Raw genomic sequence first — 25,607 nt, 5'->3', positions numbered from 1 at the left:
CAAAGAATATTATATCTACTCCCGTATTGTTCAGTGTTTCCCTAAACTTTAATAGGATGTTTAATCTCCTAAACTATTTTTTCTCTATTTTTTAAAAGCCTTTCAAGATTCAAATACAGAGAAAGAACAGATATGTTGTATATAATGTGAAGGGAAAAAGCAGCAAATATTGAATCATTTCCACGAGCAGCAAAATTATTTCACAGAAATAACTTTCTCCTAAATGAAACTTAATTTATAAACAGAAGCAGTTTTAAATGTACTTTTATTTAGAAAACTTACATAGTTGCCTATAAAGTATGTATAACTGATATGTTACTTGTAGATACTGCTCCTTTGTTTATATCACCCAAGCAACATCAGTTCAGTCATTCAGTGGTGTCTGACTCTTTGCAACCCCATGAACTATAGCATGCCAGGCTTCCCTGTCCATCACCAACTCCCGGAGCTTGCTCAAACTCATGTCCCAATCAATATACCTGCCACATATTCTACAATGGGCTATACATGTGATTTAAATATTTGAAATAATGATTAGATTTCCTTTTAGAAAAAAATAATATATGCTAAATCCTTGACTATTACTCAGGACTCAAATTTTCAAATCTGGAGGAACAACTCTGCAATCTCCAAAGAAATTGGACTTTTATGTTTGTGTCTCCCACACGGCAATGCCTGTACAGGTAGGGGACATCTATTATCCCCTTTGAGTTCCATCTGGCCAAAGAGGAAGAAGAAGGGTAAAGAGAAAAGAGGCTTATCCTGCAAAGTAATTCCATGTTAGCACTTAAATAAAATTGTTTTATGTTCAGTAAAAGTGGAGACACTGGGACGAAGTTAAGTTTTAAATATTTTAATTATGTGCTTAGTCACTCAGTTGTGTCTGACTCTTTTCGACCCCATGGATTGTAGCCTGTCAGACTCCACTGTTTATGGGGATTCTCCAGGCAAGAATACTGGAGTGGGGGTTTCCATGCCCTCCTCCAGGGAATTTTCCCAATCCAGGGATTGAATCCAGGTCTCCTGCATTGCAGGTGGATTCTTTTAATGTCTGAGCCACCAGGAAAGCCCAACGCTGTTTTGTGTAACAGTTACCGCTGTAGTAACCCTCCAGCTTCTAATTTACACCTTCACAGGTACAACGTATTCTTCTATACTGTTCTCAATCAACAGCTAATAATCCTTAATTGGCAGAGTCACTTGGAATACTTTGAAGAGCCAGTCAGTCTAAAGACCCCCCTGTCCCAAGGTATTTTTAAGTTTGACAAGCTTATTCTGGCTTTTTCATCCATCCAGACACACTTGGAAAAAACTCATGCCAAAGTTTTAATATCTCACAGTGGGATGAAGAGGGAAGGCAGTTGCATAAAACTATAGGAGTGTCAAAAATGGACATATTTATAGAGTCAACACTGCCAGATATAGAAAGAATGAGAGCTTCTTCCATGTCACAAAATCATTTTTTTGTGCGATGTTGCAGATTTGTAAGCTAACTGACCAGAATAAACAGACTGAATTAATGATTCTGCTGCCAAGATAAATGGAAAAATCCCACCTAGTTGGATCACATTCCATTAGTGGAAATGAGAGGGATTATGTTTTGTTTGTTACTCATAAACCATTAAATGGCTCATTGCCAAGTGTTTTCCAAATAGACATCAATTTTTTGGACGACTATGAAGGAGAATTTTTCCTGGGCCAAGTAAATAGTGGTTTTGTCTTGTACTGAGCATTTTACACAACCCTTCTCCTTTTTAGGTTAATTTCTATACATTTATATGAGTACTTTTAGTTATTTAGCTAAGAATTTACATCTGCAAGGTCAGACATATTGTCTATTCAAGGTAATCTTGTGTAGTCCATGATTTTAGATATTTCCTCCTATCTTTAGTTTTTAACAGTCATCTAGAGTAACAGTTAGATGTTTCTTTTGCTTACACCATGGTATGACTGCTATTTTGAGTGATTAAATATGACTGGGCTCGGACCAGAAAAGTGGGGGTATAGAACAGAGTGAATGAGTTGATGGTGGAATATAAAATAAGATTTAATTTTGGGAATTGCTTAATAAAGAAACAATTAATTTATATTTAATCAGCAAATCAACAGTAACATTTTGAAACATATCATGTGTTGCAACACAGATCATCATTTAAAGTGTAATGTTAAAGAAAAACATCTTCTGCTGTGAAAGATTACTCCTTTTTCACATTATCCTTGCAGTCATATAATCTTTTTTTTTTTTTCATATAATGTAAGGTAAAGCCTTACTAAGAAGTTCCTGAAAATTTTGAGGAGCCGATTCAACTTTCATGTTGATATGCTCAACTTTAAAGAGATGTTCTGTTATCTAAATATGTATATACAGCACTGCATATGTTCTATGACATCTATACAAGAATAAACACAAGTCTAATAAAGGACAGTTTCTAGAGAATTTGGCTATAGGAGACTTGCTACAAGTTTATCTCCCTATTTCTATGACTTGTCATGAAAAACCTCAGAAACATAGTCAATTTAGGATTTTAACTTCATTTCTCTTTAGCACTTATAGATTTTATGCAAGACTGATGTTTTTCTATTTAACAAATTTTTCCAGTTATTGAAATTACTGAATACATTTGTGTCAATATATATTCTTATGACAGTAGCAATTGCCATTACAAGTTGTTAGAATAATTTTGGAGACAGCCCCTAAATCTAATAAAAGTGCAATGAGGGCTTACATATATTCTGATACTAAACTTGCTCGTCAAGAAATAATCAGAATATTTAATTAGATTGAATCTTAAGAACTGCTTGTGTTGTACTGTTCTTATAAGAATGATGAGTTTATGTGTTTCAATCAAATATTTATATTTGACATATTTCACAGAATTAGACAGTGGCTAGGGAAGAGGTCATTTCTTAAAATAGTATGCACTGGTTGTGATGTGTTGCTATTGTTAAACCTTAAGCCAGAGATTAGACAAGATGTTGAGAACAAAGGCCATCATTCTAGTTGATCTTAGTAGTTTAAACAAGGTAAGTACCAGCAGTGGATCAGAATACATAAATTCCATGTATTCAAAACTGCTATTTAGAAAATTTTGAACACAGTAATGGAGAAAAGTGCCTAATTTAGTTTTGATATTTCCACTCAGATTTGCTGAAGTCTTTTGTTCATGATCTACTGAGGTGACAAGATTTCACTTAAGTAAAACTCATATCCATTTTTTTAATCTTGTCTAGAAATAGGATTAGGAGTAGTAAAACTTCACTGTAAATTTTTACTCATAAATGGGTCATTTGAGTTGAATTTCATCATGTTTGACAGAAAGAGGTATAATTGTTAGCATTTAGTACTGCTACATTTCTAAAGGGTCAAAATAAAAGTAATCAGTCCTCTAAGAATTTTGCTCATCGTGTGAATTATTAGTCTGGCTGCATTTTGGGAAAGGAGAATGTAATACGTACGATTGTCTTGTAATAGTACCCATTGCATTACTGTTTATTATGGAGAATTTCATTTGTTTCCTAAAAAAAAGTTTATTTCTTGTTCAACATGTTATTTGCCCATGACTACCAATGGCTAATGTGTATTCAGTTTGTCCAAAAACATGTGAAATAGTAAATGTTTTATGACTACATTAGTGAACCTGGTTCTCAGGCATTCTAAGGACCAAAAAAAAAAAAAAAAAAGAGCCTTTGAAACCGAAAATTATAGAGGCCAGGAAGTGATTTCCTGGTCATAAACATTGTTTTAAAATAGAGAAGAAAGGTGAGAGGCAGCCCTCTATGCAGGAATTCAGTCTCTAGTCATGGAATATGTTCTAACCCCCTTCACCCTCCAATCCCACCCCCGAGAAACACACACACACACACACACACACACACACGCATGCACACTACCTCCCAACCCCATGTTGCACTGCTGTCGAACAGGAGAGCCCATTGGCAGCTCCCATGAACTTCTTGGAAACAGCCAAGGGATTCCTTCTCTTAACCAGATATAAATCTATTCAGGCAGGAAGAGTAAGGAAGCTTTCTTTTCCCCCATTTTTCATCCCTACCTTAGAGAGCAATCTGGGCTCTAATTCTTCAGCTCATCTACTGACTTTGCCACTGAATTACTTGGATATATCTTACTAGAGTCTGTTTACATTAGGTTTACTACATCAGCAGCCATGATCAATTTAATCACACAGGTGTGATGAAATTTCCAAATTGTATTTATACAGTTACTCCTTTGCATGCTTTCACATGTTAAAGATGTGAATAAATATTTGTTAGACAGTGTCTACAGTATTTCAAGTGTTCATATACAAATAGAAACAGTTGGAATATTAAATCTACAAATTCCAGATGTTTAGAGACATCTAGATATGTCACTGAAATATTTATTTTCATCCAGATGTTATGTGTTATGATTGTTTCTTCAAAAGACAGACATTTATGGTATTCTATAAATATGGGTTGTAGCATCATGCAGATTCTACTGTCTATCAGCATTTCGCCTCAGGCCATTTTAGGAAATTGTATGACAATCCAGATACATATTTCATTTGTGTTCTCCTGATGTATTGTGAACCCTCAAATGAACTTATACATAGAAGGCCATATGTGAATGACTGAATAAATTAAAGAGATAAAATGAATGTTTAACAAATATCAAGAATGATTCTGACTTACAGTATTTTTATTAAAGGGAAAAATTAGATTTCTAGATTCTGAAATACATCATTTAAGCAAATTAGTGACAATAAGATTCTCTGAGCTGTTTTCTTTACTGATACGTGAATAAATGTTTTTATATTTATTTATATAGTAGTTTGATCATGCAGGCAATGTGAATACAAAATACTTTATTAACTAAGGGATAAAAAGTGAGATTTCATAATAATCAGATATTCTGAACAGCAAGGTTTATAACTGAGCACCTTAAATGTTTACAACTAATATTATAGGCTGTTATTTCATTTTTATTTTTTATTATGAAGATTTTGTTGAAAAAATATTATCTTCATGCAGTCATTGAGAGTCTACAAGTCTAGTTTATACTACTTCGATTTCATGAAAAATCGTATTTTTTCATTATTCAGATTCTTATGGGAGAAATTTTTATCTGAGTTGTTCATCATACTATGTAACAAAATATACTTTATATGGGATCTTGCCTTAGAGCCAAACTTTTAAAAAGGAATAATAAAAAATTAATTAACCAGCATTTCCAAAGAAATTGCAGATATGACATAAATTGACTTTAAGCCCAAATAAAGCAATAAAGGTTTGCAAAATTTATATATCATACTCCAAGATGGGCAGATTTATTTTAGTTGTATGCAAAATATTTGACAATACAGTGTTCCAGCTCCTAAGGTACTACTCTAGGTTACTAGGACGAAAAAAGCAGAGGCACACAGGATGCCAGTAGCAATAACATCATGAGATTCCCAGAGGAAGAAAATCATTTTCTATAATAATTGTGTGGCAACAAAGCAGTGTGTGACATTCAATGTAGGGGTAGAGTTCATGCCATCTTATGGACCATTCGGGGAATCTCTTATTAGGGGATTAGCAATGACACCAACTACAACTGCAAGCAATTTAAGGATATTCTGTAAAAGATGAAACTAATCTTTCTGCATCTCAGTATATGCCAAAGGCCTCACATACAGTCAGCAAACTGCCCTTGAGGGCTGGAATTATATCTTATTTATCTGTATGCATTCCTTGGTCTAACTCCTCTTACCTATTACTAAGCATGCAATAATACTGAGTGTATGAATGAGTGAATAAATAGAGATTCCAAGTCACCAAGAAAGCATGAGATTAGTTTAACTGTACTTAGTTTGTAAATACAGATTTTTATATGAAACAAACTTGTAAACTTTAATCAAAATAATTTTCCTATTTTAAAAATTGTCAAGCATTTGAATGGTTATTCTTTAGCTGTCTTACAAAAGTATTTTTTCAATCTAGTCAACAAAACTGGATTATTAAGTGATAATAAATTAAACTATAAAGCTTCTTTATTTATAAAACCATGGTGTTGTTATTCTAATGGCAATATTGACATAGTTTGAAATTACTTTTATAGATTTGTTTTTAATATTGTGATGCTTGTATAAAAATATATGCTTTTCCCCCAGATCTTCCTCTCCTTATTTTAATTTGTCCCAATATTTCATAGTATGTTTGAAAATACATCTGGACACACTCACTATTGAATTTCTGTACTTTTTCTTCACAATTTACAAGGTGCACTCATCATTGCATGTATTGCTGTTTTGTTTCATTACTAAATTCATGGAGTTCCCATATGAAATATGTAGCCTGATCCCTTGAGAAAATACGTAAAGGTGTTAGAATTATTAGATTTATTATATAATCATCAAATGCTTTCACCTACATGCACATATCTATAAACCACATATATGTATGATGTGTGTGTGTGTGCTCAGTTAGGCTTGTTCGACTCTTTTGTGACCCCATGGACTGTAGCCCATCAGGCTCCTATACACATGGGGCTCTCCAGGCAAACATTCTGGAGTGGACAGCCATTCCACTAGTGCACGATCCTCCTCCAGGGGATCTTCCTAATCCAGAGATTGAACCCATGACTCTTGCGTCTCTCACACTGGCAGAATTCTTTCCCATTGAGCCCCTTGGGAAGCCCTTTATGATTGGTTACGTAACTACTATTGAGGCAACTAATGAAATCTTGCATTAGTCTGTTTAAGAAAATGAAATGGCAGAATTTCACATGGTAGACACAGGAAACATCACAAAATAGCCTATGCTGTTTCTAAAATCCATACCATCTTCTTACATTTTTCTCATGTAGAATTGCACATAACAGGTTTTATACTGGTATTACAGAATTACTGCACCCCTTCTCCTAAAAAAGGAAATAAGTGTAGATTTAACAAAATCTATTCCTCCCATTTTCTGCCAAGATTATTTTGGCTGGATGTTTCACTCTTCAGTGACAATGATGATGATGTGTTTCTTCCATCTGGATTTGTCCACGGAGAAAATGTCTCTATGGAGAATCTTGAAAGGCTCATTATTCCAACAGTACAAATATGAAAATTGAGGCAGAGAGAAGTATAATTTTCTCAAATTCACACAGAAGTGAAGCCAGAAGTAGAGCCCAATTCATGTGGAAAAGATCTAATGAAACATGCGATGTCAAGCTTACAGTGGTAATTAAATTGAGTAGTATAATTACCTAAATTACAGTACAGGAAGATAGTGTCATATTTACAAACCTAATTATATTGAGTAGAATTACCTGAATGATGCTAATCATATGGATGGCATTCACATACTTTATATGCTTTACTTCTCTAACCTGAAGGCTTAAAAAGTATGAGCTTGAAATATAACAGGAACAAAACAAAATAAGATCAATTTGAAGCCAAACCAACCCCAGGTTTAAATTCTGGCACCACATTTACCTATTTTGTGTTCTTAGCCAAGTCGTTTAACCTTTAAGTCTCAACTTCCTCATCTATAAAAATTCGTGTTTGGAAAATGCATATGTAGCACCTATCGGTATAGTTGCTTAGCCCTAGGTAGATATGTGATTAAAAATCACAACTTATCATTTGGCTATTAAGTAACAATAATACAAGAATACCAATCCACTTGTTTTTAATCAATCTATTTTAGTACAAATTCTGAGTTTCTACATTTTCTTATTTTTTTATAATTAAGTGGATAATATATGTATAAGGTAAGGTGAAGTCGCTCAGTCGTGTCCGATTCTTTGCGACCCCGTGGACTGTAGCCTACCAGGCTCCTCCGTCCATGGGATTCTGCAGGCAAGAATACTGGAGTGGGTTGCCATTTCCGTCTCCAGGGGATCTTCCCGACCCAGGGATCGAACTCAGGTCTCCCGCACTGGAGGCAGACACTTTAACATCTGAGCAACCAGGGAATGTATAATACAAGATTTCAATTATAGTCTGATAGAACAATGAAAATGCAGAGTTGAGAAATGACATGGTTTAAAGATTGTTTTCGTGCCAGCAGCTGAGAAAACTGTATTAATTTTGATGGAGTATTGTGATTTATTGTGATTTGAAGACCACTGAAATAAATACATCTTTAGAAATACAGTATCTTTCTCTTTAGCTTCTCTTAGTACTTTGAATTTACAGAAATTGAGATTGTTTATAAAATGAAAATGGAGAATATTCAAAATATTCCTGGAGTAGAATAAAACAGAACTGTGTCAAATATGAAGACTTCCTATGAAATTATAATAATTAAGATGATGGTTTTGTCAAAAGGAGAGAACAACCGAGTACATCAGTAAAGCTATGCATGCGTGGAAACTTGACATATGACAGTGTTGAAAATAATAATTTCTGGGAAAAGGGTGGACTATTTGTTAAGTGGTCTTGGAACAACTTATTATACAACTGGAATAAAGTAAATTTAGAAATTGTTTTTGCAGTATATACTAAAATCAATAGTCAGAGTTAAGCACTTACTTCGATTTGAAATGCAAACCTTAAAACTTTTTAAAAGAAGACATAGAGTATCTTAATGGTCTCAGAAGAAATATTTTTAATTAAGACATGAAAAAGATAGTCATAACAGAAACATTTGATAAATTTGAATATAATAAATTTTAGAGTTTCTGATCATCAAAAGATACCCAAGGAAAGGAAGAGGACACGCTGTAAACTGATAGCTTGTAATAACAGCCATATAACCCCAAAGCATTAAGTTAGCGTCTGGAGCATATTTTATGAGGCCATAAGGAATGCAGCTGAACAACAAAATAAGGAATGAAATTAAATCAAAAAACATTCACTGTAACCCACAGATGTGGAGGCATTTCACAAAAGAAGAGATACAAATGGACCGTAAACACTTAAAGATGCTTTACCTTGTTAGTAATCAGGAAATGGAAAATTAGAACATGGTGAGATAACATTTATGTTCATTATATTGGAAAAAAACTAATTGTAAATCCAAATAGTGACACTAAGATGTGGATCAATAAGAACTCTTACACTTTGGACTGTGAAAATTAATGTAACTTTAGAAAATAATTTTTCTATATTATCACATTAAATTCAACATTCATATACCCTGTGGCCCACTGATGGCAACTCCTGGATGTATACTCAGAGAAGTTCTATCACACATTTATCACAGCATAACTATAAGAATATTTATAACAATATCAATTATAAAAGAAAAAACAAAATAGTTCAAGTGTCGATGAACAGGGGAATGGGTGGGTACACAGTGATATATTCACAGAGTGAAATCACACACAATCATAAAAAAAGAACACCATGTCTTGTCTATGTCTGACGCAGGATGCAGCATGCTTGGGGCTGGTGCATGGGGATGACCCAGAGAGATGTTATGGGGAGGGAGGTGGGAGGGGGGTTCATGTTTGGGAACGCATGTAAGAATTAAAGATTTTAAAATTTAAAAAATAAAAAACTAAAAAAAAAAAAAAAAAGAACACCATGTCTTGAATCAACATGGATTAGGCAAGAAACCTAGAGTTAATGGTATGTATAGTATAGATAAACAACAAGGTCCTACTGTATAGCACAGGGAACTATATTCAATATCATGTGATAAACTATAATGGAAAAGAATATGAAAAAGAATGTGTAACTGAGTCACTTTGCTATGTAGCAGCAAAAATACAACATTGTAAAACAGCTATCTGTCAGTCAGTTCAGTTGCTTAGCCATGTCTGACTCTTTGTGACCCCATGAACCGCAGCACGCCAGGCCTCCCTGTCCATCACCAACTCCCAGAGTTCACTCAAACTCACGTCCATCGAGTCAGTGATGCCATCCAGCCGTCTCATCCTCTGTCGTCCCCTTCTCTTCCTGCCCTCAGTCTTTCTCAGAATCAGGGTCTGTACTTCAATAAAAAAGAAAAAAAAAAAGAAACCAAATAAAATGGGACAATATTAAAAAAAGAAAAAAAACATGTCTTATGGTTAAAAGCATTCCATTTTGATAAACCTAAAAGACAAGAAGAATTAAACAGTACTTTTCAGGGTCCATGTGTGGCGAAAAAAGCTGTTGTCTCTGCTTGTTTCAAATAAAGGCTTGTACTCTGTGTGATCAGTTGTGTCAGACTGTTTGCAACCCTTTTCACTGTGGCCCACCAGGCTCCTGTGTCCGTGGGATATCCCAGTCAGGAATACTGGAGTGGGTTGCCATTTCCTCCTCCAGGGGATCTTGCTGACCCAGGGATCAAACCCACGTTCCTGTCTCCTGCATTGCAGGCAGATTCTCTACCCACTGAGCCATCGAGGAAGCCCAAATAAAGGCTTAGGGATGATAAACACAAAGTTCAGGCTTGTGGTAACTTTGAGTGGAGTAGGCAGAGAAATGCAGTGTAAAAGGAACACTTAGCTTACTTAGCTTAATAAGAATATACAAAGATGAGAAGTGCAATAGGAGAGGAACTAATTTCTTCCTAAACAAGAAAATGAAATGATGCCATTATTACAGTTGTGGCCGTGGATGGCCATTTAATGCATACATACAATTTTTGTTTTATTATATGCATGCATGCTAAATCTCTGAAGATCTTCCCAACCCAGGGATCGAACCCGGGTCTCCCGCACTGCAGATGCTTTACCATCTGAACCACCAGGGAAGACTCTGTCATATATTCAGTTCAGTTCAGTTCAGTCGCTCAGTCGTGTCCTACTCTTTGCAACCCCATAAATCGCAGCACACCAGGCCTCCCTGTCCATCACCAACTCCCGGAATTCACCCAAACTCATGTCCATTGAGTCGGTGATGCTATCTAGCCATCTCATCCTCTGTCGTCCCCTTCTCCTCCTGCCCCCAATCCCTCCCAGCATCAGGGTCTTTTCCAATGAGTCAACTTTTCGCATGAGGTGGCTAAAGTACTGGAGTTTCAGCTTCAGCATCAGTCCTTCCAAAGAAATCCCAGGGCTGATCTCCTTTCCAATGGACTGGTTGGATCTCCTTGCAGTCCAAGGGACTCTCAAGAGTCTTTTCCAACACCACAGTTCAAAAGCATCAATTCTTTGGCACTTAGCTTTCTTCACAGTCCAAGTCTCACATCCATACATGACCACTGGAAAAACCATAGCCTTGACTAGACGGACCTTTGTTGGCAAAGTAATGTCTCTGCTTTTCAATATGCTATCTAGGTTGGTCTTAACTTTCCTTCCAAGGAGTAAGCGTCTTTTAATTTCATGGCTGCAGTCACCATCTGCAGTGATTTTGGAACCCCCCAAAATAAAGTCTGACACTGTTTCTACTGTTTCCCCATCTATTTCCCATGAAGTGATGGGACCAGATGCCATATATTAGGTAACTTCAATTAATATTTTAGAAGGAAAATATATCTCTACAAAGCTGATGTGATTAACATAATATACAAACTCAGTATTAGCATTTAACAAGTATTAGTGAAAATTTTGGACAGCAAGATCAAACCAGTCAATCCTAAAGGAATTCAACCCTGAATATTCATTGGAAGGCCTGATGCTGAAGCTGAAACTCCAATACTTTGGCCACCTGATGCGAAGAACTGACTCATTGAAAAAAGACCCTGATGCTGGACAAGATTGAGGGCAGGAGGAGAAGGGACAACAGGATGAGATGGTTGGGGGGAATCATTGACTCAGTGGACATGAGTTTGAGCACGCTCTGGGAGATGTTGAAGGACAGGGAAGCCTGGTGTGCTGCAGTCCATGTGGTCACAGAGTCAAACACAACTGAGCAATTAAACAACAGTACCAGGGAAAATTTTTGATCTTGTTTTGAGGAAATCAGAACCACATATTGGTAATGTAAAATCAAAGTATTAAGGGAGGAACAGAAGCATAGTTCAAAAGAAGATGGACTCACTCTGAGGTGAAATGGCCAAATAAAGCTCTGTGAGTGAAGCAGTGGACTGCAGGGGCACAGAATGGCGTGCTAGACGGAGCTTCATCAGTAGCTCCCTGAGTATATTTTAGATTGGTCCAGGGACTGACAGCAGGGGGAGGGGGCAAAGTGGGTGTTGTTTGACCAAAACAATTACTGAATGGTAGTTCTAATGCACAGAAACTCTTTATAAACTAAACACCTTTGAACAACCTAAAATGATACAGCACTTTCCCATCTATTCTTTTACATGGTGTGTCATAAAATGGGCTTCCCAGGTGGGCTAGTGGTAAAGACCCTGCCTGCTAGTGCAGGAGATGTAAATGATGGGGTTTTGATCACACACTTCAGTACTCTTGCCTGGAGGATCCCATGGACAGAGGAGCTTGCAGGGCTCCGGTCCTGTGGGTCACACAGAGTTGGACACGACTGAAGCTGCTTTGTTGTTATTCAGTCACTCAGTCGTGTCCCAATCTTTGCGACCCCATAGACTGCAGCTGGCCAGGCTTCCCTGTCCTTCACCATTTCCCGGAGCTTGCTCAAACTCACGTCAATTGAATCAGTGAGGCCATCCAACCATCTTGTCTTCTGTTGTTCCCTTCTCCTCATGCCTTCAGTCTTTCCAAGCATCAGGGTCTTTTGAAGCGACTTAGCAGATGTCATAAAATACAAAATACAGGACTTGGTACCTTCTGAATGTTTTAAAATTATTATGAACATGGGCCTTGATTAAATTCAATGGTGACTTATTTTCATATTCATTACTTCACAGTGTATTTGTAAAAGCTTTTGAAAAGCCTTTTTTTTCCATTGATGACCGAAATGGAAGAAAAAATTTTGTCCATTTCCCTTTCTTTCTTTCACTTGTTCCCTTTCTTTGTTAAAGGTGAAAGTGTGGTTCCAGAACAGGCGAATGAAGTGGAAGAGGGTAAAAGGAGGACAGCAAGGCGCTGCCGCTCGAGAAAAGGAACTGGTCAATGTGAAAAAGGGAACACTCCTCCCTTCAGAGCTCTCGGGAATCGGTGCAGCCACCCTCCAGCAAACAGGGGACTCGCTAGCAAATGAAGACAGCCACGATAGTGACCACAGCTCTGAGCATGCACACTTATGATACAGACAGAGGGGACCAGCTCCATTCTCAGGAAAGAAATGTGGTGATGGCAAGCCTTACTCGAACATCGTTTACACAGAGAAAGGACTATGACCTTGATTTTTAATATTATTAAGTTCAGGCATCCCGAGTCTGTTTTTCATGATTTATAGAGGGTTTACACTAAGTGCCACTTACGAAAGATGCTTCCACAGAGAAGATGGAGGTGAATATTCCAGAGGTGTTGGTCGTGTGTATGACAGTGAGCAGCCTTTGTGTTTGCTTTTGCTTGCACTGAAAATTAAATTGCTATCAAGAGCAAACTATGAAGCATTTGTATTGAAGGTGCCTCCAGAGTGAAGATGCAGATGAATTGGCTTTGAACATTGCAGATGTCCGAGGTCATGGGTGTGACAGTGGGCAGGTATTTGCTCTCGCTTGCACTGACAATTACATTACTATTCAAGAATAAACCATGAACCATTTTTATCTCAAACAGCCACAGTGCCTGAAATCATTCTTAAGTGGGTTAAAAAATGTATTTTAACTCTGTATATATTACCCTTAAGTCATTTTCCTGTCTTCACTACGTTTAGCAATGCATTCATATTAGCTGATAAAAATAGCCACTCACGATGACAAACAGAACCAGCTTCTTGTATTTTTATACATTTTGTCATCCCAGAAACAATCAGCACATGCTTACTTGTGTTCAAGTAGAGAAAAATACATTAGAGTCTGATAGGGAATATTCTTGTACCACAGACAAAACAAATCTTATGTTGCATTTTCTATCAACTGCTGCTAATACATTATTATAAAACTTACCTAGCTCCTCAATTCTTCCTATCTATAGCTTGGAAAAAAAAATTTAGGATCATAGGCAAATCAGTTACTTGCAGAAAGAGCTTTTGTATGACAGACATTGTCTGATTTTATTTCTATAAAATGTTACCTGTTGTGAATATGATTTAATTAACAAGAAAAAGGGTTTCCCCCCGATTGGCAATGATAATAGACAACTTGCAAAACAAAATTGATTCCTCAAGTCTGTAGAAGGTAAAATTCTGAATGTCTTCAAATTAAGTTCAGTAAAAACACATTTTTTTTCATATATGATGTATTCATGCTGAACAACAATTTTTGTATTTTGTAAAAAAAAAAAATGTTAAATAAATGATCCTTTGTAAATAATCTTGGTCTTCCTACTGTGATTTCCTGTGTTTACAAGCGTTAATGTAAATACTTAAGAAACTCCCCAATTCATGTGTACTTGTGTAAAAGCAGATGATCATAATTAGTGAATCATCTACATTTTTATTTCTGAAATTTTTTATTATGAAAAAATCCTTGTGTAATAAAAAAGCATCTGAGAATAAGCATATGGTAAGCCCATTTCCCTGAATTGAAGAGTATGCCAAATAGATTTGTGTTTTATGAAATAAAAGGAGAAAAGTAATATTATTCACCACAATGAGAGAAACCAGTCATATATTTTTAAGCTTATGTATAATGGACATGAATTCATCCAGTGATTGTTTTTACACAAAAATACCCAGAGTTTTTCATGTGAAAATAAGCTCCATAACCTAATCCGAATTCTCAGCCCTAGAGGAAATTACCAATGTAAGAAGTCCAGGGCTATACTGACTTAATGTGCTTGGTATCATGCGGATTGTGCATACATTGGATACCTACATACTGCTCTTCATGTGTCCCATATTTTAACCACAAATACTTGGAAATATCCAGCAGTTCCTCCTACCCCCTGATTAATTAGAAATAAAAATAAAGAACACTAATCTGTAGAAATTTCCCAAAACCTTATTATTTGATTTCATCTGCTTTAGAAATGTGAGACTGATAAAAAATACATTTGGTTGATTTTAATTTGCTTAGTCTAGTATGGTATATACAAAGCATTCAAGAAATAAAATGATTTGATTATTTATATCACATTTTTCCCTTTGCATAATAAATTTTATCATAGCAGTTGACAATATTTCTAAATTAACTGGAGAGGGCAGGGCTCAGATTAACATCTTCCAGGCAGAAAATAGACACTCTTCTATCAATTATTTGAATGAATACACATTACATTTGTACCGACGACATCTACTTGAGGGGATTGACTTTCTTATTGTAGAATTTAAATTCAAAGCATCTTGACAAATTGGAGAAGTGGAAAGATAAAAATTAAATTGAGTTCTGTAGGGACAAAGTGGAGAATAATTCATTTCAGCAGGAAAATAATTTCCAGAAATAAGAGGAAAGTACAGCTTAGGAGTAGCTAAAAGGAAAGTTAAGGACTATGGCCAAATAGAAATTACAATTTAGCATGATAAATGAAATAGGAAAAAGTAATTCTGAATTGATATGACATTTAGGAAATGTGAAGCATTTGTACTGTGGACCATGCCTTTATTAGGGAGTTGTGAGCTGTTCTAAAATGATGTAATGAAATTTGACTACAGAGAACATTAAGAATCACCAGACAGGATAGGCCACTGGCTGACCAAAAGGGGCATCATTTTTATTCACAGTGTGTTAAAATGATATACCACATAAGATGCTTGAACACTTGAGCAAAATAACGGCACACTGATAGGTAAGCAAGCAAGCTAGATTAATTTTAATTGGAAAAACTCTGTCTTTTTAGAATATTTTGTGTTATCTTAAAACAGGTGCCTCAACATCCTTACTCAACATCCTTGAAGGGAACTTAAGACATTCTCACATAGTATCAGGTTTAATTTATTCCAGAAATGACAGCATTTAAAAGAACTTTACTTGTTTTAATTCTCCACTAGGATCCTAGCTTTCCATGGTATCTTTTCACATAATGCCCTTTCCATATAATTCGGTGGCAGACTTTGTAACTCCATAGACATTTATAATGGCATGAAAGTACCTTTCTCTGAAAATAGTATGGAGTCATAGTTAGAGTGATTTTTCCCATAAGATTTAGAGGGACAAACACTACAAAGCTTTTCCAAAAACTGATCCACGTATTTTTACCCTATTACTAATATGACCCCAATTACTTCCTACTTCCCATACTCATGTATGGTTGTTAGCCTATATGTTCCTCTGCAGAGGCTTGAGAACCAAGCTTGCCTTTAAAAAAAAAAAAAAAACTAAACTCATTTAAAATAACCCCAACCACAGTTTTAATAGACATCCCTGGTGGCTCAGATGGTAAAGCGTCTGTCTATGATGCGGGAGACCCAGGTTCGATCCCTGGGTTGGGAAGATCCCTTGGAGAAGGAAATGGCAATCCACTCCAGTACTATTGCCTGGAAAATCCCTTGGACAGAGGAGCTTGGTAGGCTACAGTCCATGGGGACTCTCAAAGAGTCGGACACGACTGAGCGACTTCACGTTCATGTTCACAGTTTTAATATACTCCTGAAGGACATTACATAAAGTAAGTGTGGGAATGACTTGTGAAATGTTCAGTTTGACAACAGACCACCACAGGTCAGATTGATTAAATGAAATGGTGCTTAATTGTGACCACACTCTTATCTGGTAGCCTCATGAAGACTCTAGCAGAACCCTTACTGTTACCCTGATTACTAAAATGTATTAGTGACATGAAATTGTGCAGGCCTCTTTAACTGGATTTAGGCTTACTTAGCAATGTTTAAATCATGTGTAGATGTTTCCTGAGGAGAAATGCTGTGCATGTGTTCTCAGAATATACATAGGTAACAAAGTTTTTATTACACAAATTTTAGAAAGTATTTATCAGTAAAAATGTATATTTTGAGTAACAGTTGAAACATAGCATACACTCTGCTCTGTAAACTGTTTGGTTTGGTTTTAATAATATAAGCTTATTTAATACCTAAATAGTATTCCCTTAAGTGGATGCATATGCAATATTTAATAAATACCTTATAGTGAATATTTACTGCCCCCCCAAGTATTCCCTACATAATATTGAAATGAACTACTTTTTACATTCCTCTTTGCAAAATCTGATTTTTCCCATGAAGTGATTTTATAAGATGTAGGTTATTTGGGACAAGGAAATGTGCTTGTTGTTAGGAATTTTTATACAGATTGCTGATTTCCCACCTAAAAATATCCACTTACATACCTACTACACTTATTTCACTATATTTATGTCAATAATTACCATCATAGTTATTATTACTTTTAAGCTGAAGGAAAAGCATGTTTTAATTTGCTTTTAATTTCTAATAATGTTGAACATCTTATTGTGTTTATTGACAATTATATTTTTAAAATCATTGCTTGGATCCCTAGTACTTTTTAATTGGTCTGTTTGTTTTGTAATGAATTGATAAGGTTTTACATATTAAATGTATTAATTTTCTGTCATATATTAGATGCCTATAAAATTATGAAATGAAAAATTCTCAATTTTACTATTTCAGTTGCAAAAACAGTAATTAATATAAGAAAAAAAGCCTCATTTCTTATAAAAAACCATAGACCAAATGAATGTATATTTTATTTTATTCACAGTCAGTGAAAGTGAAAGTGAAGTCACTCAGTCATGTTCGACTCTTTGCAGTCCCATGGACTGTTGCCTACCAGGTTCCTTCGTCCATGGGATTTTCCAGGCAAGAGTACTGAAATGGGTTGCCATTTTCTTCTGCAGAGGATCTTCCCGACCCAGGGATCGAACCCAGGTCTCCCACATTGTAGGCAGAGACTTTACTGTCTGAGCCACCAGGGAAGTCAAAATTTTCACCTTTATTAAAAATTAAACATTAAAAATTTAATTAAAATTTTAAATTAAAAATCACAGTCAATATTTTTGCCTTTATTAAAGCATCATTTTAAATACAAAATAGTTACACTGTTCCATGTAATAGGAGACTGTGCATATGATATCTTAATATTAACAAATATAATTATTATTAAAAATTTTTAGACTTTGGGCTTAAGGAAAATAGCAATAACAAAAACAAATCTCAACATTTCCATTAAAACATTTTCTCCCTCTACTGGCAGTAATATGCTTATGAAAATATACAATAAACACCATTTTTCTCTCTTAAAAAATAGGAAAATTTAAACTCTACATAATGACAAGTATTTTCTAATGAGAAATACTTTAGAAATAAAAGTTCTTCTAGAAGTTACCAGTCATGTCTTCTAAGCGAGTCACATAGCCATTGATAAAACACTGGATGATACAATTGCAAAGATTAAAAATATACCTTTAAGAAGTACGAATGCAGTAAACTTTCCTTGATTGCAATGAAAACAGACAGGGAGGAGAGGGGAATGTGAACTGAGCCCCTAAGAAGAAGAAACAGTAATTTTAAGAAAAACTTTTTTTTGATCTTTAATTATTTTTTAAAAAGAGCCATCAAAACTGACTTACAGATATATTAAAGAGCCTGTGTGATTGCCAACATTATTTATGAAATTACTGGTGATAATTAATTGTAATTTTTAATAAATAAAATTATTTATTAAAATTTTCCTAGTGCTTGCAAGGCATTACAGAAGTTGCTATGAGAGCCAAATAGAAATCATTTCTCATGAAGTTTTTTTTAAAAGCATATTAAACCTAATGGCAAAATTTAAATTATTAAAGAATACCCTTATGGAGAAACCTAGGTACCCTTCTGATACTGTAAACCAAAGAACTTACTCAAAACTATTTTGGCTTAAATTTTCTTTGTTTTTTCCCAAGGTTTCTTAGTTAATATTTGATTATTAGTCAATTCAATTCACTCAGTCAATAAATATGTGTATACTAATTACATGTAGTGCTCTGCGGCATCATTTTATATATTGTTGTTGATTTCTGTTCCTATATTCCTTCATCTTAGAGCACATTTGAAATGACTGTGTATTTAACACTTCTATATATTTACTCAGTCCACACTTCTATATACTTAACTGCATTTGGTTAATGCAGAAACCCATTTACATCCCTTGAGTGCTAGGTAAGGACAGTCAAGGTGTCTTTAAGAGAGGAAGCACTTGACGAGGGCTGGCTGACATCTATTATTCATCATTTCTATGTATTTTACTATCATTATGGGTTTCCTAGGTGCCCCAGTGGTAAAGAGCCCACCCACCAATGCAAGAGATGCCGGTTTGATCCCTGGGGAAGGAAATGGCAACCCAGTCCAGTATTCTTGCCTGGACAGAGGAGCCTGGGCTACAGTCCATGGAATCAGGAAGAGCTGGACATGACTAAGCACATGCACAACTATCATTGTATTTCTTCCAACAGATTTTTCAAGAACTGTAGCAAAACCAATGATGAACATGACCATTAATGCTCTATATATTGAAATTCACTTTAATCATTTATTTTATTCCTGCTTCGTACTCAAAATATAATTTTTTTTTAAGTTTGTTAGACCATTACATGGAACTTTATTAGAGCACATAAAAAATTTGTTCCTTTTACTTCTTTTAGATATTTGAGGGTAGCTACAGTTTCCTTTGTCATTCTCCAATGAATAATCAAATTATAAAAATTAATTTAAAGGTGACTTTTAAAGATATTCAAAGTAATTTTGATGAACTTATTTAAAGAAAGTTTACTCACAATTAAAACAAAATCATTTCACTAATAAGTTCCTATAAAATAGTTACTCTTTTCCAAACAGAATTTGAAGATACAGGTGTTTCTCTGGGCAGAAAGACAGAAGAATGCAGTGGTCCTACGCTGAAGTCAATTACAAACTATTTAGGGAAATTAAACACATGAAAATGGTTGTCCTTCTCATTTGTATTATTTCGCTATATTCAATTCTCCACACTGCAGTCCTTTTAAAATGCAAATAAGATTAATAAGTGGCTCATGGAGACTCTTGCAAATATAAAATTTCAAGTGAAAGCTGTAGTCCATAATGAAACCTTTGCAGATGTTTTTAAAAGGCAAATCAGACCATGTCCCCATTTTGCATACAATACCAAAGCCTCTACCTGGGCTCCAGACAGTCAAATCTGACTACAAACTGGTGACTTGTCTGCCAATACTTTTTCTGCACAGCCTCAGCTCCAAGCACTCTTGGCTACCTGCCTACCCTTGACCACACTGAGTTCATGCTTCTCCCATTGAGGCCTGCATTCCCTAATCCCTCTGCCTGGAATGCTCTGACCACATACGTCTTAGACTTACTCCCTCACTTCCTTTAGACCTCCACTTCCTTATATAGGCAATCCCTGATCTTAAATAAAATGGCACCACCCATCAACATTCTACCCCTTTAAATAGTATTATTTTTTCTTTATTTAAAAAATATTTATCTGTGATGGATCATAGTTGCATCACAAGGGATCTTCCTTGCAACAGGCCAGTTCCTTAGTTCTGGCATGGGAACTCTTAGTTGCAGCATGTGGGATCTAGCTCCCTGACCAGGGATTGAACCTGGGCCCTCTGCATCGGGAGTACAGAGTTTTAGCCATTGGACCGCCAAGGGGTGTCCCCAAGTTTGGTTTGGTTTGTTTGTTTTTCAGCTGTTAGGTAAATATCTACTGAGTTTTCACCCTTATTGACTACAGGCTTCCTGAGAGCAAGGACTGTTTTTCGGATTCATTACTCTGTCTCCAGCACCTTCAACTGTCCTTGGAAGCCCGGCTACCAGCCTATACCCTGAATCCACGTGAATTAGAAAGGACACTCCTGCCTCAAATTATTAGATAGTCAACACCTGTGACCAGAGTGTTCATTGTAAAACTGCTTGATAATTGTGAAGTAAGTGACATCCTCGGGTGGCAGGCAACCTGGGAGCATGATTTGCTCCATTATATAACATCGCCCCTAAGCTGACAAGGTTACTAGTTTCCTTTGCCCTACACGCAACAAGCCAAATGCTGAGAAACCAAGGTTTACAATCGAGAAAGAGTTTATATACAAGGCAGTCAAACACGGAAACAGAAAACAAGACTTAGCTCTGCTTCCCTGAAGCCAAGAGGGTTGGAATGTTTATGGAATGAGCAGGGTGTCCTCAGTTCAGTTCAGTTCAGTCCCTCAGTCGTGCCCGACTCTGCGACCCCATAAATCGCAGCACGCCAGGCCTCCCTGTCCATCACCAGCTACCGGAGTCTACTCAAACTCATGTCCATCGAGTCGGTGATGCCATCCAGCCATCTCATCCTCTGTTGTCCCCTTCTCTTCCTGCCCCCAATCCCTCCCAGCATCAGAGTCTTTTCCAATAAGTCAACTCTTTGCATGAAGTGGCCAAAGTATTGGGGAAAGATGATTCGTGCAGAAAGAGGTGAGGTCATCTGCACAGGTGCATTGGGTTGCTCGCCTCTGCATATTCTAAATAGAGGTGCCCAGAAGGATCTGAGGGTGGAGTTTTCTAGTCCTCTGCCTTCCAAAGGCCATTCATGAGACACTACTCAGGTCAGTTTTAGGATCAGCGGTCCCAGCTGGTCTTAGCCAGCTCACGGTGGAGAAGAGCTGACTCCGAGTTCTTATAGAACAGCTGGGCTACGTGAAGCTGAGCTGGTAGGCAATTAGAGGAAAAGAGAAAGGAAAAATAGCTAACACTGGCTTCTTAAAAGCAGAGGGGATTTTACGGGCTGTTACTATATCTGTTGCTCTGCAGGACAAGCTCAAGAATTCCTGTTAGCCATCAGCTTCTGTTAAATCTGTGGGGCAGGGTTCAGTTGTAGCAAGAACATTGGTTGAATTAATTCATGATTGAAATGACATGACATCCATTCAAAGATATACCTGTAGATCTAAATTTGTTTAAAATGTCGCTCAGGAACACTTTCTAACGGGGCAGTCTGTGGGTGTCATAATTCAAAACAAAAATGTAGTTATAGTCTTTGAAATTGTACTAAAAATATATGAAGTCGGATGAGAAAAAAACTAGAAAGAAAAGTTAAGGAGAATAGGCTTTAACAGATGTTCATTTGGACAGAAAAGGGAAATTTTTCCTTTTGCTCAGATGCCTGTCTTGAAATTCTCACAATTTTTTTGCAGACATTTTGGCTGGTTTCCAAACATACATCATTGCTTGTCTGGTATGAGGAATGCCATCTGTGCTCTATGGAAATCCTTTTTTAAAAATGGACTGCTAATTATACTCCAGGCAGGTGCTGTTAAAGTGAAATCAGGTGTCAAGCTTACAATTGTCTAAAATGACTATGCTATATTGAAAAAGAATGGCAAAGCATATTGTAAAATGGAATTTAAGCATAACATGTAAGTGTTCCATTTTTGGGGTGTTGCAAAGGTCAGATTGCAGAGCAAAGCTGTAAAACTTTCAAATTACTTCCACCATCAACAATGGCATAAAGCTTTAATTTAAATAAATGATATAGACTACATCAAAGTTACACATTTCCTCACTGAAATACGTCCCAATTATATTTTTTTATGAAAAATATATGAAGGAGGAACAGTGAGCTGAAGAGTATGACTACCAATTCCAAAGTAAATACATTTTGGAAAATTAGTCAAAATTAAAATTTTACGGTAATTAAATGGAACCTATTATATTATCAGAATAAATAGACTCATTGGCATGTTTTAGGCCCCTGTGGGGCAAAATAACCAATTTATTTTTCTTAAATATATTATTTAAATAGAATTACTATAGGCTTTTACAGTTAGACTATAGATTTACAATGACATACGCATTTGATACTGTGCTAGATCATATAAATAAGATAGAAAAACACCTCAAATTTTGAAGTTCGGGTATAAATGTATCTAATACACACAAAAAAATGTCATGATCATTATAAGAATCTAACTTTGTCATTGCTTATGATGTGTGATCTATTTCCCTTTTGCAATATGGTTAATACTGAACTGTACTAATACATTATATCATTTAATCCTGATAGCAACCCTATTAGAGTCCAGTATTGTCCTAGGCTACAGATGAGATCACTGAAGCTTAGCTAGTTAAAGCATCTTGCCTAAACCCACATGCCACTAAGTGGGGTTTATAGTCAAATCTAAACCCCAAAACTTGTGCTTTGACCACTCCAAAAATAGCCTCTTCCTATAGGACATAGCAACTAAACAACAACAACAACAAAACAGATATATTAAGTAGAAGGATTTCGCTAATCAGCTTAACTGATCACAGAGGAAATGTCACCTGTATAGCAAAATATTGAAATTTACATAGCAAAAGATCTCAGCTGAAATTCCAGCCACAGTCACTATAGCCAAATCTAATAGAGATATAAACAGGAAGTTTAAAAGGCCTTTCCTTTACCATAAGTCTAGTGGGTCTCTTAAGAGTCTAGAGGCTTAAAGCAGGAAGCTTCTTCTTAAATCTAATTCCAGTTAGCTTAGTTATCTGTTTTATTACTGAGTCCAAGCTCGAAGGGCTTTCCTGGTGGCTCAGAGATAAAGAATCAGCCTGTAATGCAGGAGTTGCAGAAGATGCAGATTTGACCCCTGGGTTGGAAAGATGCCCTGGAGGAGGCATGGCCACCCACTCCAGTATTCTTGCCTAGAGAATCCCATGGACAGAGGAGCCTGGCAGGCTACAGTTCATGGGGTCCCAAAGAGTCCGACAGGACGAAGCAGCTTAGCATGCGTGCATCAAGCTCAAATTGCTCACCACAGAACAGGCCACTAAATACAGAGACAAGTTGTTTGGATGAAGAAGAGCAACTTGAAGACTTCCCAGGTGGTGCTAGTGATAAAAAGAACCCACCTGCCAATGCAGGAGACATAAGAGATGTGGGTTTCATCCCTGGGATGGGAAGATCCCCTGGAGTAGGAAATGGCAACCCACTCCAATACTCTTGTCTGAAAAATCCCATGGATAGTGGAGCTTGGTGGATTACGGTCCATGAGGCTGCAAAGAGTTTGACACAACTGAAGCAACTTAGCATGTGGTGTTGAAGAAGACTCTTGAGAGTTCCTTGGACTGCAAGGAGATCCAACCGGTCTATCCTAAAATTAATCAGTCTGCAATATTCATTGGAAGGACTGATGCTGAAGCTGAAACTCCAATACTTTGGCCACCTGATGTGAAGAACTGACTCATTTGAAAAGACCCTGACTGAGCGACTGAACTGAACTGAACTGAACTGATAGAAGCTTTATTCAGAAAGTCAGCAGACAAGGTGGTAGATTAGTCCCAAGTAGCCATTTTACCCGAGTTACAGTTCAGGCTTCTTTTATACTGAATGGAGACATGAGCAGCTGGTCATTGCAGGCTTCTTGATGTAGGAATCATTTAATATGGTGGCTGTCCATGAGGGTCTGGTCACAACAACAATGTTCCTATAAACATGAAATGAGACAAGTATTATTTTCTGTTCTGGGGATTCTCATAAAGCTCAATGCCTTGAGAATAGGCTATCATGCATATTTTCAGTTCAGTTCAGTCACTCAGTTGTGTCCAACTCTTTGCGACCCCATGAATCACAGCACCCCAGGCCTCCCTGTCCATCACCAACTCCCGGAATTCACCCAAACTCATGTCCATTGAGTCGGTGATGCCATCTAGCCATCTCATCCTCTGCCATCCCCTTCTCTTCCTGCCCCCAATCCCTCGCAGCATCAGGGTCTTTTCCAGTGAGTCAACTCTTCGCATGAGGTGGCCAAAGTACTGGAGTTTCAGCTTTAGCATCAGTCCTTCCAAAGAACACCCAGGACTGATCTCCTTTAGAATGGACTGGTTGGATCTCCTTGCAGTCCAAGGGACTCTCAAGAGTCTTTTCCAACACCACAGTTCAAAAGCACCAATTCTTTGGCACTCAGCTTTCTTCACAGTTCAACTCTCACATCCATACATGACCACAGGAAAAAATATAGCCTTGACTAGACGGACCTTAGTTGGCAAAATAATGTCTCTGCTTTTGAATATGCTATCTAGGTTGGTCTTAACTTTCCTTCCAAGGAGTAAGCGTCTTTTAATTTCATGAATCCAATTACCATCTGCAGCGATTTTGGAGCCCAGAAAATAAAGTCAGCCACTGTTTCCACTGTTTCCCATCTATTTGCCATGAAGTGATAGCAAGAGAGTTCCAGAAAAACATCTATTTCTGCTTTATTGACTATGCCAAAGCCTTTGACTGTGTGGATCACAATAAACTGTGGAAAATTCTGAAAGAGATGGGAATACCAGACCACCTGACCTGCCTCTTGAGAAATCTGTATGCAGGTCAGGAAGCAACAGTTAGAACTGGACATGGAACAACAGACTGGTTCCAAATAGGAAAAGGAGTACGTCAAGGCTGTATATTGTCACCCTGCTTATTTAATTTATACGTAGAGTACATCATGAGAAATGCTGGCCTGGAAGAAACACAAGCTGGAATCAAGATTGCCGGGAGAAATATTAATCACCTCAGATATGCAGATGACACCACCCTTATGGCAGAAAATGAAGAGGAACTAAAAAGCCTCTTGATGAAAGTGAAAGAAGAGAGTGAAAAAGTTGGCTGAAAGCTCAGCATTCAGAAAACATAGATCATGGCATCCATTCCCATCACTACATGGAAATAGACGCGGAAAGAGTGGAAACAGTGTCAGACTTTATTTTTGGGGGCTCCAAAATCACTGCAGATGGTGATTGCAGCCATGAAATTAAAAGATGCTTACTCATGGGAAGAAAAGTTATGACCAACCTAGATAGTATATTCAAAAGCAGAGACATTACTTTGCCAACTAAGGTCCGTCTAGTCAAGGCTATGGTTTT

At 36.7% G+C, this 25,607-nt stretch overlaps 1 protein-coding gene and 1 non-coding gene across 2 annotated transcripts in view; both read left to right on the top strand.

Annotated features, from left to right (window-relative positions):
- MEOX2 (mesenchyme homeobox 2) overlaps window positions 1-14,166 on the top strand; it is a 77,940-nt gene extending 63,774 nt beyond the window's left edge. Inside the window, exon 3 of the mRNA XM_069587588.1 lies at window positions 12,769-14,166. Coding sequence (XP_069443689.1) covers window positions 12,769-12,993 — 225 coding nt within the window. The 3' untranslated portion in view covers window positions 12,994-14,166. The remainder of the gene's footprint in view (window positions 1-12,768) is intronic.
- A 1,986-nt stretch (window positions 14,167-16,152) lies between these two features.
- On the top strand, window positions 16,153-16,224 carry TRNAH-AUG (transfer RNA histidin (anticodon AUG)). Its single transcript has one exon. It is a non-coding gene; the product is annotated as a tRNA-His (tRNA).
- Window positions 16,225-25,607: the final 9,383 nt, after the last annotated feature.

This window comes from Ovis canadensis, chromosome 4 (genome assembly GCF_042477335.2).
Source record: "Ovis canadensis isolate MfBH-ARS-UI-01 breed Bighorn chromosome 4, ARS-UI_OviCan_v2, whole genome shotgun sequence".
NCBI classification, from domain to species: Eukaryota; Metazoa; Chordata; class Mammalia; order Artiodactyla; family Bovidae; genus Ovis; species Ovis canadensis.
This window is presented reverse-complemented; position numbering and strand designations above follow the sequence as displayed.